The sequence below is a fragment of the Capra hircus genome, chromosome 5 (genome assembly GCF_001704415.2).
Source record: "Capra hircus breed San Clemente chromosome 5, ASM170441v1, whole genome shotgun sequence".
NCBI lineage: Eukaryota > Metazoa > Chordata > Mammalia > Artiodactyla > Bovidae > Capra > Capra hircus.
This window is the reverse complement of record NC_030812.1, coordinates 118,455,632-118,469,744: the sequence shown is the minus strand read 5'-3', so window position 1 is coordinate 118,469,744 and position 14,113 is coordinate 118,455,632. Positions and strand designations below refer to the sequence as shown.

Sequence of the window (14,113 nt, the reverse complement as noted above, 5' to 3'; positions counted from 1 at the left end):
TCACCTGGCAGCCCAGCGCTCAGGAGCGGCGGCTCCATGGACGATCCTGCAGGAGGGTCAGCAGGGGCGCCCTCACACCCTGAGGCGGCGCTTGCAGCTTCAGCTCTGGGCTCTCCAGCTCGTGGTGCTGGTCGTTCCCCCAACCAGCCCAGGGGCAGGGTCGGGGGGTCTCACCCCTGACATCTCTCGCCCTGCTTCTGCTGAGGGCTTAGTCCACAGAATGGCCCCTAGGGGCATGACCAGTCTACCCTCTGGGACACATTCAGAACACTCAAATCTGAGTAAACGCAACCCTTCCGTGTGATACCCATGTGATACCCTGATATCCACGTGATAACAGGTGAGCATGCTGTTCATGGCTGAAAGTGATAGGATTTCTTCAGTTACAAAATTCTCTTTATGCATCACACTTACTTAAATATTCACTTGATCCCTGATTTTCTAAAATGCCGTCAACACCCAAGGGACCTGCCCCTCCATCCCCGAGGCAGGTGGGTCACCTCTGTGAGTGGTCTGCTGGGCCGGCCCCACATGGACTGACTAACAGCGGCCTCTCACCTCAATCACGTAGCCGATGTATTCAATCACGTGTCCGTTGTACTCTTGGGTTTTTAAAATCAGTTTATCACCTAGTTAAAAAACACATTGCCACATATAAAACTACAAACTCAATAAACTTTGCTGCTGCTATACTATAAAATAAAACACTCTGAAGAAGTGGAATAAGCGAAAAAACATTATGCGGTCAATGGCTTAAAATCACGTCAATGTGCTGAGAGAGATACCCAAAGCAAAGGCAACTCGTGTGACGACAGCGCTGCCAGTTAAAATATTCTATTCCGTGACTGTGTTCAATGTCTGCCAGTCCACCGAGGAAAACGCGACACGTAACAACCCACCTGCATACAGAGAAGGCCTACTTTCAGCCAATCCTGGGACCTCCAGAACTAGCAGATCCCCGTTTCTTTTCAAAGTGACCCCACTCATATTATACTCCTTCAGTTCTATTTCTGCATGAATCTCCTCCAGCCAGAGCAAAGTTGAAAACTTCTCCTTGTAGTTTGACATGTTTAAAAGCTGGAAAACAAGGCAGCCTGTTAGTGAAAGCAGAGCAACACTCCACACATATCCATGTCAGGAAGCCAACGGAGCTGACTAGCCAGGCTTCAAACGCTGGTGACCGGCAAGTGCAGGGCGGCAGCCTTGAGACAGGGAGTCATCTGAGTGAGCCCCACAACCACCCCGCTCCTACCCACACAGAGCTGCCAGACTCAGCACAGAGTGAGCCCAGGCAGCCTTGCCGTCTCTGTGCTGAGGGGGTGGGGCTGCGGGTCCCAGGAGGCTGAATGCCAGGGAACAGGTGCAGCGCAGTGACCCGGAGCTTCCCAGGGGCCCGTGAGCACATGAGTGTGAGAAGCTATGCCAGACGGGACAGACACGTGGGGCGGGAGCGGTGAGGGGCTCCTCAGCCTCCGCACGGCTGACACCAGGGCGGCTGGCCTGTGCAGCAGGGCTGAGCTGCGCAGGGCACGGCAGTGAGTAGCATCTCTGGCCTCCACCCACTGGAGGCTGCGGGCATGCTCAGTCGTGACAACCTAAAGTGTCTCTTGGGGGAAAGTTCGCCTGCTGAGCGCCACTGGGTTGAAAAGAACAATTCCCAGAGCTCACACAGGGCTGAGGTGCTGCGGGCCTCCTAGCCTAAACAGAAAGGCCTGAGATACAGGGGCACTGGGTGCGGGACTCAGAAGGGAACAGCCCTAAGTAAAAACCACTCTGCTCTAACGAGGCTTCAACGGAGCTGACTAGCCAGGCTTCAATAAAAGAAGGCTGAAAGTACCCAACCGCTCCCAGCTAACCCAACTGCATCCCAGAACAAAGTTCAAAGCTACTTCCAGGAATAGAAGTACCAACAAAGTAGAATGCAGAATGTTTGTTTAGCATCCAAACAAAGATGACCAGGCACAGCAATAAGCAGAAGCCACAATCTGTAACCAGGAGAAAAACCTATCCACAGAACAATAAAAATGACCCCTGGGAGTAAGTCAGACAGAGAAGGAGAAATAGCCCTTATATGCTAAATCTAAAAAGAAAGGACACAAATGAACTTATTTACAAAACAGAAAGAGACTGACAGATTTAGAGAAGGAACTTATGGTTACCAGCAGGAAGAACGGGGCGGGGGGGGGGGGGGGTGGGGGGGGAGGGATAGTTAGAGTGCTTGGGAGGGGCATGTACACACTGCTCTAAGTGGGATAACCAACAAGGACCTGCTGTAGAGCGCAGGGACTCTGCTCGAGGCCCAGGACGGGAGGGGAGTCTGGGGGAGAATGGATCCATGTATACGCGTGGCTGAGTCCCTTCAATGTTCACCTGGAGCGATCACAGCGCCGCTGATCAGCTAGACTCCAATACAAAATAAAAGGTGCAAAGGGAAGCCAGCCAGCCAGCCAGCCAGCCAGCCCTGGGACAGAGTCAGTGCACAGGGTCATAACACAGCTCTTTTACATATTTATATGCTTTGTATATTTAACTATACGTTCAAAACGTGGAGGGAAAAGACGGAAGTGAAAAGAAAGTTGAGGAAAGACGAAGCATGTTAAGTAGAGAAGTTAAAGTGAAAATGTTAGTCACTCAGTCATGTCCTACTCTATGCAACCCCATGGACTGTAGGCCACTAGGCTCCTCTGTCCATGGGATTCTCCAGGCAAGGATACTGGAGTGGGCTGCCGTTCCCTTCTCCAGGGGATCTTCTGCACCCAGGGATCCAACCTGAGTTTCCTGTATTCTCCTCCTGCATTGCGGGTAGATTCTTTACCACCTGAGCCCCAGGGAAGCCCATTAAGTAGAGATACAGAAGATGTAAAAGACCCTCGCTGAACCTGTGGAGGCCATGACTGCAGTGTCTGGAGAGGTTACATGCTGCAGAAGAAACACCAGTGAGCTTGAAGACAGCCACAGCAACTACTCAGAATGCAGCCCAGAGGGGAAAGACAGAGAGAGGCGAAGGAGCAGCCAGCAGCTTGGGCTAGCTCATGTGGCCGCATGTGCCCGTCCCAGGAGCCTGGCGAGCAGGGCAGAAGGAACACATGAAGCCAGAATGGCCAAGAACCTTGGAATCTGAGAACTCCAAGTTCAGGTTATCCAATAAGCTCAAGAACCCAAGCCAAGACATGCGAAGAACTTACAGCAAGGCACACTGAGAACTAAAAGCCTTAAAACCAGTGAAAACCCTGAAAGGGGGTGAGGGGAAATACAGGCTCCATGCAAAAGAATAAAGGTGGGAAGGAAAGCAGGGCCTCCTGGCCCAGAGGGCCCCTCCCAGACAGGGCAAGGAGACAGGAGGCGCCCCAGGAGGGGCCACACTGTGGGGGGAGGCTACAGGGCACAGACGCGCTGAGTGACAGGGGCACTATCTCGGTTCTGTGACGTTACCACTGCTGAAAGGAGCCACTTTCTCCTGGGAACTGCACTCCTGAGGAGGTCCTGTTCTGGCGCCCAGGCCAGGTCACAGGAGGCCCACAGGACAGTCCTGGACGCTGTACGAACACCGCCCTGGGATCCGCTTCTCAGCCCCAGGTTTGCTTTGAGCTACTTTAGGGCTGGTTTGCTGCTCCGGCCTCAGCTCAGGCCGACAGGCGTCACTGCAGCCACCCACGGCCTCGCCCGTGGGTGCTGTTCCCTCCCTGTGGTCCGCCCGCCTCAGGTGCTGTCTGCTGCCGGTACCCTTGCGGCACCCTCACTGCAGGAGGACACAGGGCCCAGCAGACAGAGGCTCCGTCCGCCTGTCTGTCTGCCCCAGTGTCACGCATGCTCCTAGCTGCCACACAGCCATGGGCTCAAGCTCTCCTTTGACACATGGCCCTGCAGCCTGTCCTCGCCCCTTGCCCCGAATCAACACACGGGCCAGGCCTCACTCCACTCACCCTCTCCTCAGCCAACAGACCCCCAGGTTCTTGGGAAGACGCCTCCTGCAGACAGGGCCGCGCTCCCCTCCTCCCTGCCAGCGCGGCAGACATCTCTGCTCTCCCTGCACACACACAGGCTCCAGCCCTGCCGGGGCTCACTCAGCACTGCCCTGCCCTCGGCCTCCCAGCCCTTCTCCACCCGTCACAGCACACAGGCTGGGAGCAGGCCTCCTCCAGCAGGCGTGAGGAAGCCCGAGCACACACAGCACTGCGAAGGTGAGGAGGGGCCGTCCTGGCAGGGGAGGCCCGAGGCTCGGGGTTGGGGGGCTGCCCCCTCCCCTCCTCGCTGCTCTGCGCGGCTGCAGGCCTTCCTAGTGCTCAGAGCTCCGGCAGGAGTGGAGAGCTGCTAAGGCTCAGCCACACAGGAGAAAGGCCAGGTGGGGAGAGGGCATTCCCAGAGCCCTGGTGCATGTAAGTCCGTAAGACCGTGAGGATGGATGTCTCCAGAGGGACCCAGCGATGGTCTCCACGCTCAATATTCTGACACTCCCAGCTCCTGGTGTGAAAACCAGCCCACATGACCTCTGAATTCGACAAGGGTTCATCCTGAGCTTGTCAGAAAACAGCGTGAGTGTGGAGGAGAGTCAGTGCTTCGCATAAGACATGCTCCTTACCTCCGCAAGCAGCGGCTGGAAGGTCAGGATGTCGATTTTCTGTTCCACACACTTTTTAAGCCTGTCTGGTATCGGGTACTGCGGGAGGAAGCTGGGAAGTTGGCGTCGCGAGTTCCTTACGAAAGAGAGTCTCAAGTCAAAAACAATCCGTCCTCACAAGGCACTTTCTACCAGATGTCTTTAGTTAGACATCCTCACCAAAACCCACTGATAGCTGGGCTCTGGCCTCAGTCCTCAGTTGGTAAAGTGTCACTCCGCTTCGGGACCCGCTCTCCAGGCCTGTTCTCCTGTAAGCAGGAGCAGAGCTGCTCTGCCTGCAACAGAACAGGCCCAATGCCCAGGCGCCTCCAGGAACCAGGGAATTCAGAGACACTGTCTCTAAGCTTCCAATGAGCCCAACTGTCCTTTTCCTTCCAGCTCCATGGAGACGCTGACAGGCGCACTGAGGACACTGAAGGCCTGCAGTGTGATGACCTGACTCACACGCGCCAGGAAACAGTGACCACTCACCGTCTCATGCAAACGCAGAGGTGAAGAAACAGGAAACAGCATTTCTTCCGTGATGACAACCCCCAGGCCTTACTGTTAACGCCCTTCGTGTGAGCACAGCAGCAGTGCTGACCCCATCTGTCACGCTGTATGCTGCATGCCCAGGACCTACTCATCTGGTTAACAGCAGTCTGCACCTCCGACCTCCTTCATTCAACTTCCCTCCCCTAAACCAAACTGGTGACCACAGATCTGATCTCCTTTTCTGACTTTGTTTTTGATGTATAACTGACCTACAACACTATTAGTTCCTATTAAGCAACAGAGTGATTTGATTTTTCTGTACATTTCAAAAAGGATGATCATAGCATAGTTAAGATGTGTCCTTCTGCAAAAATATTATTACATTGTTACTGACTACACTCCCCCCACTGGGGATAGCTACCTATCCATCCACCCACGCATCTATCCACACATCCATCTATCCCTCCCATCCATCCACCCACCTCTCCACCCAGCCAGCCTCCATCCATCCATTTCCACCTTCCATCCATCCACCCATCAATCCGTCCATCCATCTATGGTTATTTAAGCTGCTTAAGTACAAACACATGCAAAGAGCCCCGCATTGTCACTCCCCTTGCCTCATAATTATCATGCTTGACTTCATACTAGACATCTTTTGTGTGTCCCTTATTTACTGGGCTTCCCAGTTGGCACTAGCGGTGAAGAACTCGCCTGCCAATGCAGGAGACATAGAGACGTGGGGTCAGTCCCTGGGTCAGGAAGATCCCCTGGAGAAGGGTATGCACACCCGCTCCAGTATTCTTGCCTGGAGACTCCCAAGGCAGAGGAGCCCAGTGGGCTGCAGTGCATAGGGTCACAAAGAGTCGGATACAACTGAGCAACCAACACTGTCACTTACCTTTGTTGTGGGTACATATGATTTTACTACTCTTGCCTTTTAACCTTATTACTAGCTTTATACAAGGCTGTTTTTACAACCTTTACTATATATTTTTATTTTTCCTACGAGTTTTCTTTCATAACTTTCCCACTTTCTTTTCTGGCCTTTTCTTTTTTGCTAAAAAAAAAAAAAAGTCCCTTTAAAGTTTCTTGTAAGGCTGGTTTGGTGATGCTGAATCCTTTTAGTTTTTGCTTGTCTGTAAAGCTTTTGATCTCTTCATCAAATCTGAACGAGAGCCTTGCTGGGTCGTGTTCCTGGGTGTTGGTTTTTCCCTTTCATCCTTTTAAATATATCCTGCCACTCCTATCTGGCCTGCAGATTCTGAGAAATCAATTGACTGTCTTGCAGAAGTTCCCTTGTGCCTGCTGCTGCTGCTGCTGCTAAGTTACTTCAATCGTGTCTGACTCTGTGCGACCCCATAGACGGCAGCCCACCAGGCTCCCCCGTCCCTGGGATTCTCCAGGCAAGAACACTGGAGTGGGTTGAATTTCCTTCTCCAATGCATGAAAGTGAAAAGTGAACGTGAAGTCGCTCAGTCGTGCCCAACTCTTAGCGACCCCATGGGCTGCAGCCCACCAGGCTCCTCCGTCCACGGGGTTTTCCGGGCGAGGGCACTGGAGTGGGCGCCACCACCTAGCGTGCTGCTTTTAATATTCTGCCTCTACCCTTCCCCAGGTTAATTATAGCATGTCTTGCTGCATTCCTCCTTGGGCTGATCCTGTCTGTGGCGCCCTGTGCTTCCTGGACCTGGACGTCTGTTTTCTTTTCGGGGTCAGGAAGCTTTCCGCTGCCGTGTCTCCACTCGTGCTCTCTGCCCCTGCCTCTCTCTTCTCCCTGTGGGGCCCCTATCCCGTGAATGTCTACACACTTGACGTTGTCCCGTTCTCTTAATCTATCCTCATTTCTTTTTACTCCTTTCTCTTTCTTCTGTTCCACCTCAGTGATTTCTACCACCCTGTCTCCCAAGCTTGCTGATTCATTCCTCCATATCATCTAATCCACTTCCGATTCCTTCTAGGGCATTTTCCATTTCAGTTACTTTAGTCTTCATCTGTTTGGTTCTTTACATTTTCTAACTCTGTTGAAGACTTCTCACTTCTCACTGCACTCATGCATTCGCCTCCCAAGTTCCTTGATCTCTGCCATCATTACCCTGAAACCTCTCCTTCAGGAGGCTTGTCTCCACGTCCCTCAGCTCTTCTGGAGTTTCACTGTTGCTGTATTGGGAACACACCCCCCTGTCACCTTGCTAACACTGTTTATTTCTGGCTGCAGTGGGTCCTCGCTGCTGCCTGCAGGCTCTCTCTGTGGTGAGTGGGGGCTACTCTCCACTGTGGCACGAGGGCTTCTCTTTGCAGGGGCCTCCCTCGTTAAGGAGCACAGACTCTGGGGCACGCAGGTTTCAGTCGCTGCAGCACGCAGGCTCAGTAGTTATGGCTCACAGGCTTAACTGCTCCTTGGCAAGTGGGATCTTCCCAGACCAGAGACTGAACCCACGGCTCCTGCAGTGGCATGCGGATTCTTAACCACTAGAGCACCAGGGAAGCCCTCCTCGGTCACCTTGCGCCCAGCTTGCTGTTTTTATTTCTGAGTATCGGGGCGGGGTGTGGTTACGTTTCCTGACCTTGGGAAAGTGGCCTTTTGTAGGTGTCCTATGCAACCAGCAGCATACTCCCCTCTGAGCACCAGAGCTACATGCTTCAGAGCTACATGTGCCCTCTATGTGGGCTGACTGCTGTGAGTGGTGGGTGAGGCTGCCCCTGGGCTGGTTGCTCCCAGGCCCTGCCTTGTGTGGAGGCTGCTGGCCACTGGTGGCTGGGGCTGGGTCTTGGAGGGCTTAAAGCAGCCTGTCTGCTGGTGGGGTGGGCAGATGCAGACGCTGGCAGTTCCAAAGGAGCCAGGCCATCAGGACAGGTACTCTGGGTCACTACTTTGATGGTGGGAAACAGATGTTTGTTTTAGGCATGCTCCTGAACAGGAACAATGTGTTAACATTCAAAGTGGAAAAACTGACCAGGGGATTAAATACATCTGCTCCTGCTCTATTTCACTTCTCCAGTTAAGTCAACTTGTAATGAGAAAGCTGCTTGGAGCACCACTGAAGACAGCTGGAGGCTCTAGAAAGCTCCTGTAACTGGAGCCCAGCCCTTGAGGACCCACCGCTTGCAGACCATGTGACTTCTTGCTCCTGTGCTCAGCTTCCATCCCTAGAGCCACCCAGCCTGACCACTGTTCACACACCTAGTGACTGTTACTGCTTATTCATTACTACTGACTGTTCAGAGCCAGAAACTGTACACTTAATTCTCATAACTGGGACTTCCCTATAGTCCAGCGGTTAAGAATCCACCTGCCAATCCAAGGGACATGGGTTTGATCCCTGCCCTAGGAACTAAGATCTCACATGCTGTGGGGCAACTAAACCCACATGCCACTACTGGGCCCACGTGCTGCAACTACTGAAGTCAGTGCGCCCTAGGGTCCACGAGAAGCCACTGCAAGGTGACCCTCAGACATACCACAGCAACCAGAGAAAAGCCCACGTGCAGCAACCAAAAGCCAGTACACCAAGAGAAAGACCCAGCCCAGCGGAAAGAAAGGTCCTCACGATCACAGGCAGGGCGGGGGCGGGACCATCGCTTCACAGAGCAAGTCAGAGGGGCTGAGAAACTGGGCGGGGACGACGCGGCTCCCTGTGCACGCTGGGAGTCAATTGCTCCAACCCAAGGCCGACAGCACACAACACTCCAACCGTCCTTCCTTCAGCCAACAACTGGAGTCGAAGTCCACATCTTATCTTCAATTGTTCCCAGGTAGGGTGTAAGCAGAAACTCAGGGTTTCCCATTACAGAAAAGTAGCACCCATCATCCCAGGGGCTTGGGGCAGCAGCTGAGGCCACAGACCCACAGGACTAAGTTGTGAAAACCCTCCAGTCTATAGGTCATGAATTTTGGCACCAAACTTAAAAAAGCAAAATCTGCTTTTGAGAGCTTCTGGGGTCTATTACTGCAGATGAGAAAAGGTGGACATAAAGCACTTTCCAGATGCCCCAGTTAGTGGCTGGGTGGCCGCCAACCCCCAGCCACATGTAGATAGGTTACAGGTTTTTTTTTTTTAATTTCACTTTTGAAAGCTGTCATATCTTCAAAAGGCCTTCAAGCAGCCAAGTGACCCTCAAGCTGCCCTTGATAAGTGACACTCGGGTGCTCTGGACAGCTCACAGAGGCCATGCCAGCCACGTCTCACTGACTCCTTCTTGCTGGGTGCCCATGTGTGACACGGGCTCTCTTGGAAGGTGGGTGGCTGTGCTGTTGGGAACATGAAGGATGGCAGCAGCTGAGGCAAACGGTCAAGTCCTATTCTGCTCTGAGAGTCACCCTGAGACTAGCTGGGGTCACAGGCCCCCCCACCTGGTCCTCACAGTGTGCCCCCAGGACAATGATGTAAGAGGCTGGACCATAGCTATACCCCTTTATCTGGATGTCTGCCTCCCTTCAACAACAGCAATCGTCTGTGTCCCTCACACCATGAGCCCAAGATCTGGGCATGCTTTTTCACTTCTGCTCATGGTACCTTTTCTGTGTGGTCACAACGACTGTGGTTTTGGTGGAAGCTAACACCTGGGAACTTTTAGACTTCTTCCACGAAAAGGGTTCGCGGACAGCTATCAGTGACTCCTCCTCACTGACAACATTTACTTCAAGGTATCGCCCGATTATGAAATTGGAGAAGCAAAGCAGAAGGAGCTCCCTGCAGCGGCCAGAATTCCTGGAAAAACAAGACACAATTTAGTGTGTGTTGTAAGCTAAGCCAGGCAGATCTAACACACCCTCCCTTTTCACTCAGGTTAAGTCACAGAGCTGGCAGACTGTCACCCTGAGCCTTTATGATTCTTTTACAGGGAAAAAAGGGATGCTGTGCAATAAGCAATGTAACATTTTCCCAAGATAAAATCAGTTCAGTTCAGTCACTCAGTCGTGTCCAACTCTTTTCGACCCCATGAATCACAGCATGCCAGGCCTCCCTGTCCATCACCAACTCCCGGAGTCCACACAAACCCATGTCCATCAAGCCAGTGATGCCATCCAACCATCTCATCCTCTGCTGTCCCCTTCTCCTCCTGCCCTCAATCTTTCCAGCATCAGGGTCTTTTCAAGTGAGTCAGCTCTTCACATGAAGTGGCCAAAGTATTGGAGTTTCAGCTGCGACATCAGTCAGTCCTTCCAATGAACACCCAGGACTGATCTCCTTTAGGATGGACTGGTTAGATCTCCGTGCAGTCCAAGGGACTCTCAAGAGTCTTCTCCAACACCACAGTTCAAAAGCATCAATTCTTTGGTGCTCAGCTTTCTTTACAGCCCAACTCTCACATCCATACATGACCACTGGAAAAACCATAGCCTTGACTAGATGGACCTTTGTTGGCAAAATAATGTCTCTGCTTTTTAATATGCTGTCTAGGTTGGGCATAACTTTCCTTCCAAGGAATAAGTGTCTTTTAATTTCATGGCTGCACTCACCATCTGCAGTGACTCTGGAGCCCAGAAAAATAAAGTCAGCCACTGTTTCCCCATCTATTTGCCATGAAGTGATGGGACCAGATGCCATGATCTTCGTTTTCTGAACGTTGAGCTTTAAGCCTACTTTTTTACTCTCCTCTTTCACTTTCATCAAGAGGCTCTTTAGTTCTTCTTCACTTTCTGCCATAAGGGTGGTGTCATCTGCATAGCTGAGGTTACTGATATTTCTCCCAGCAATCTTCATTCCAGCTTGCAGCCCAGCATTTCTCATGATGCCACTCTGCAGGTAAGTTAAATAAGCAGGGTGACAATATACAGCCTTGACGTACTCCTTTTCCTATTTGGAACCAGTCTGTTGTTCCATGTCCAGTTCTAACTGTTGCTTCCTGACCTGCATACAGATTTCTCAAGAGGCAGGTCAGGTGGTCTGGTATTCCCATCTCTTTCAGAATTGTCCACAGTTTATTGTGATCCACACGGTCAAAGGCTTTGGCATAGTCAATAAAGCAGAAATAGATGTTTTTCTGGAACTCTCTTGCTTTTTCCATGATCCAGCGGATGTTGGCAATTTGATCTCTGGTTCCTCTGCCTTTTCTAAAACCAGCTTGAACATCTGCAAGTTCGCGGTTCACGTATTGCTGAAGCCTGACTTGGAGAATTTTAAGCATTACTTTACTAGCGTGTGAGATGAGTGCAATTGTGTGGTAGTTTGAACACTCTTTGGCATTGCCTTTCTTTGGGATTGGAATGAACACTGACCTTTTCCAGTCCTGTGGCCACTGCTGAGTTTTCCAAATTTGCTGGCATATTGAGTGCAGCACTTTCACAGCATCATCTTTTAGGATTTGAAATAGCTCATCAGGAATTCTATCACCTCCCCTAGCTTTGTTCGTAGTGATGCTTTCTAAGGCCCACTTGACTTCATATTCCAGGATGTCTGGCTCTAGGTGAGTGATCACACCATCGTGATTATCTGGGTCATGAAGATTTTTGTATAGTTCTTCTGTGTATTGTTGCCACCTCTTCTTACTACCTTCTGCTAGGTCCCTACCATTTCTGTCCTTTATTGAGCCCATCTTTGCATGAAATATTCCCTTGGTATCTCTATTTTCTTGAAGAGATCTCTAGTCTTTCTCATTCTATTGTTTCCTTCTATTTCTTTGCATTGATTGCTGAGGAAGGCTTTCTTATCTCTCCTTGCTATTTGCTGGAACTATGCATTCAGATGCTTATATCTTTCCTTTTTTCCTTTGCTTTTCGCCTCTCTTCTTTTCACAGCTATTTGTAAGGCCTCCCCAGACAGCCATTTTGCTTTTTTGCATTTTTTTTCCCCATGCGATGGTCTTGATCCCTGTCTCCTGTACAATGTCACAAACCTCTATCCATAGTTCATCAGGCACTCTGTCTATCAGATCTAGGCCCTTAAATCTATTTCTCACTTCCACTGTATAGTCATAAAGGATTTGATTTAGGTCATACCTGAATGGTCTAGTGGTTTTCTCCACTTTCTTCAATTTCAGTCTGAATTTGGCAATAAGGAGTTCATGATCTGAGCCACAGTCAGCTCCTGGTCTTGTTTTTGTTGACTGTATAGAGCTTCTCCATCTTTGGCTGCAAAGAATATAATCAATCTGATTTCAGTGTTGACCATCTGGTGATATCCATGTGTAGAGTCTTGTGTTGTTGGAAGAGGGTGTTTGCTATGACCAGTGTGTTCTCTTGGCCAAACTCTATTAGCCTTTGCCCTGCTTCATTCTGTATCCAAGGCCAAAATTGCCTGTTACTCCAGGTGTCTCTTGACTTCCTAGTTTTGCATTCCAGTCCCCTATAATGAAAAGGACATCTTTTTTGGGTGTTAGTTCTAGGTCTTATAGGTCTTCAAGGAACTGTTCAACTTCAGCTTCTTCAGCGTTACTGGTCAGGGCACAGATAAGGATTTCCGTGATATTGAATGGTTTGCCTTAGAAATGAACAGATCATTCTGTTGACTTTGAGACTGCATCCAAGTACTGCATTTCAGACTCTTCTGTTGACTGTGATGGCTACTCCATTTCTTCTAAGGGATTTCTGCCCACAGTAGTAGATATAATGGTCATCTGATTTAAATTCACCCATTCCAGTCCATCTTAGTTCATTGATTCCTAAAATGTCAATGTTCACTCTTGAAGTGCAGCCGAGGGGAGCTACCCCATGTCCAAGGTCAGGGCAGCAGCCAAGAGGAGCTATCCCCTGTCCAAGTTAAGGAGCAGCGGCTGCGCTTTGCTGGAGCAGCTGTGAAGAGATACCGCACGTCCAAGGTAAGAGAAACCCCAGTAAGACGGCAGGCACTGAAAGAGGGCATCAGAGGACAGACAGACGGAAACCACAATCACAGACTACTGGCCAATCTAATCACACAGACCACAGCCTTGTCTAACTCAGTGAAACTAAGCCATGCCGTATGGGGCCACCCAAGACAGACGGGTCACGGTGCAGAGGTCTGACGGAATGTGGTCCACTGGAGAAAGGAATGGCAAACCACTTCAGTAGTCTTGCCTTGAGAACCCCATGAACAGTATAAGATAAAATCACAAACCTAAGATAGTACTATCTGTGATTATCAGACTTAAGAATAGGAAACACACGTCCAGTGTTTCCAAGAGTGGTCCGAGCTGTGCTACACAAGACGCCATCTCCCTCTGCCTGCAGCCCACCTCCCTCTGCTGCTCGAGGCTCGGCCACATCACACGGCTACACAGGCACCAGCACTGACTGCTCACTCGAGGACTGCCCTCTGTGCACAGTGTCACCCTCAGCCTGAAGCAAGGCGCTGATCTAATCAGAACCACCCTTGGACCAATGTAGAACCAGCAGGTGTAGATGAGATGAGAGAGGGAAGAAGGGCTGCACCCAAGCTCCTAGCTGGCAGGTGACTGGGGAGTAAGAGCCCAGCGTTCTGGACACAGGGGAGGAGGCAAGAGGGGAAGGGCCCGCAAGGGCTCAGGAGCCGCCGTCTGGCCAGCTTGCCCGGGGGGGAGGGGCGGGGCAGGAAGGGCGCAGGGCACACTGAAGGGAGGCACGGGGAGCAGCAGCAGGAGGCTGGGGCACCGGCTCCCGGGCGGGGCTGAGCGGCTCATGTCCCCCACCAGTCAGGAGTCAGGGCCGGGTACAAGCGCCTCAGTGGGTACCCCGACTCAGCCCCTGGACTGGACCACTTTTCTCCAGTGCTTGTCCTTGTGATTTTGTCCCACCAAAATAACCACCAATCCTTTTCACAACATCCCACCCAGAAGGACCACATGTGAAACAGAACAAGATGCCTGTGCACGTGTCCTAAGGTCAACTCTGTCCACACCTTCCAGCCACGTACTTTGCATCACATGTGATCACGATGCGAGTTTCTCCCCCTGCAGGGATGAGCCCATTGGGTTTGGACTCTGTCACCTGCTTCTGTGATGCGTTCTTCTCCTTTACTCCATTTTCTCCTTTACAGGCACAGTCACCTAGGAGATGAAATTTAAAACCAAAATTAGACCAAAGTTGAGCTGTTCTGACAGCAGTGGTGTTGATGGAAGGGT

General features: G+C 51.2%; 1 protein-coding gene across 1 annotated transcript in view; it reads right to left on the bottom strand.

The window, feature by feature from the left end:
• The window catches only part of MOV10L1 (Mov10 RISC complex RNA helicase like 1), a 61,743-nt gene that overhangs the window by 28,381 nt on the left and 19,249 nt on the right, over nt 1-14,113 (bottom strand). Inside the window, exons 8-12 of the mRNA XM_018049080.1 lie at nt 13,906-14,038; nt 9,610-9,804; nt 4,580-4,694; nt 900-1,077; nt 559-629 (exon numbers count right to left, since the gene is read on the bottom strand). Coding sequence (XP_017904569.1) covers nt 559-629; nt 900-1,077; nt 4,580-4,694; nt 9,610-9,804; nt 13,906-14,038 — 692 coding nt within the window. The remainder of the gene's footprint in view (nt 1-558; nt 630-899; nt 1,078-4,579; nt 4,695-9,609; nt 9,805-13,905; nt 14,039-14,113) is intronic.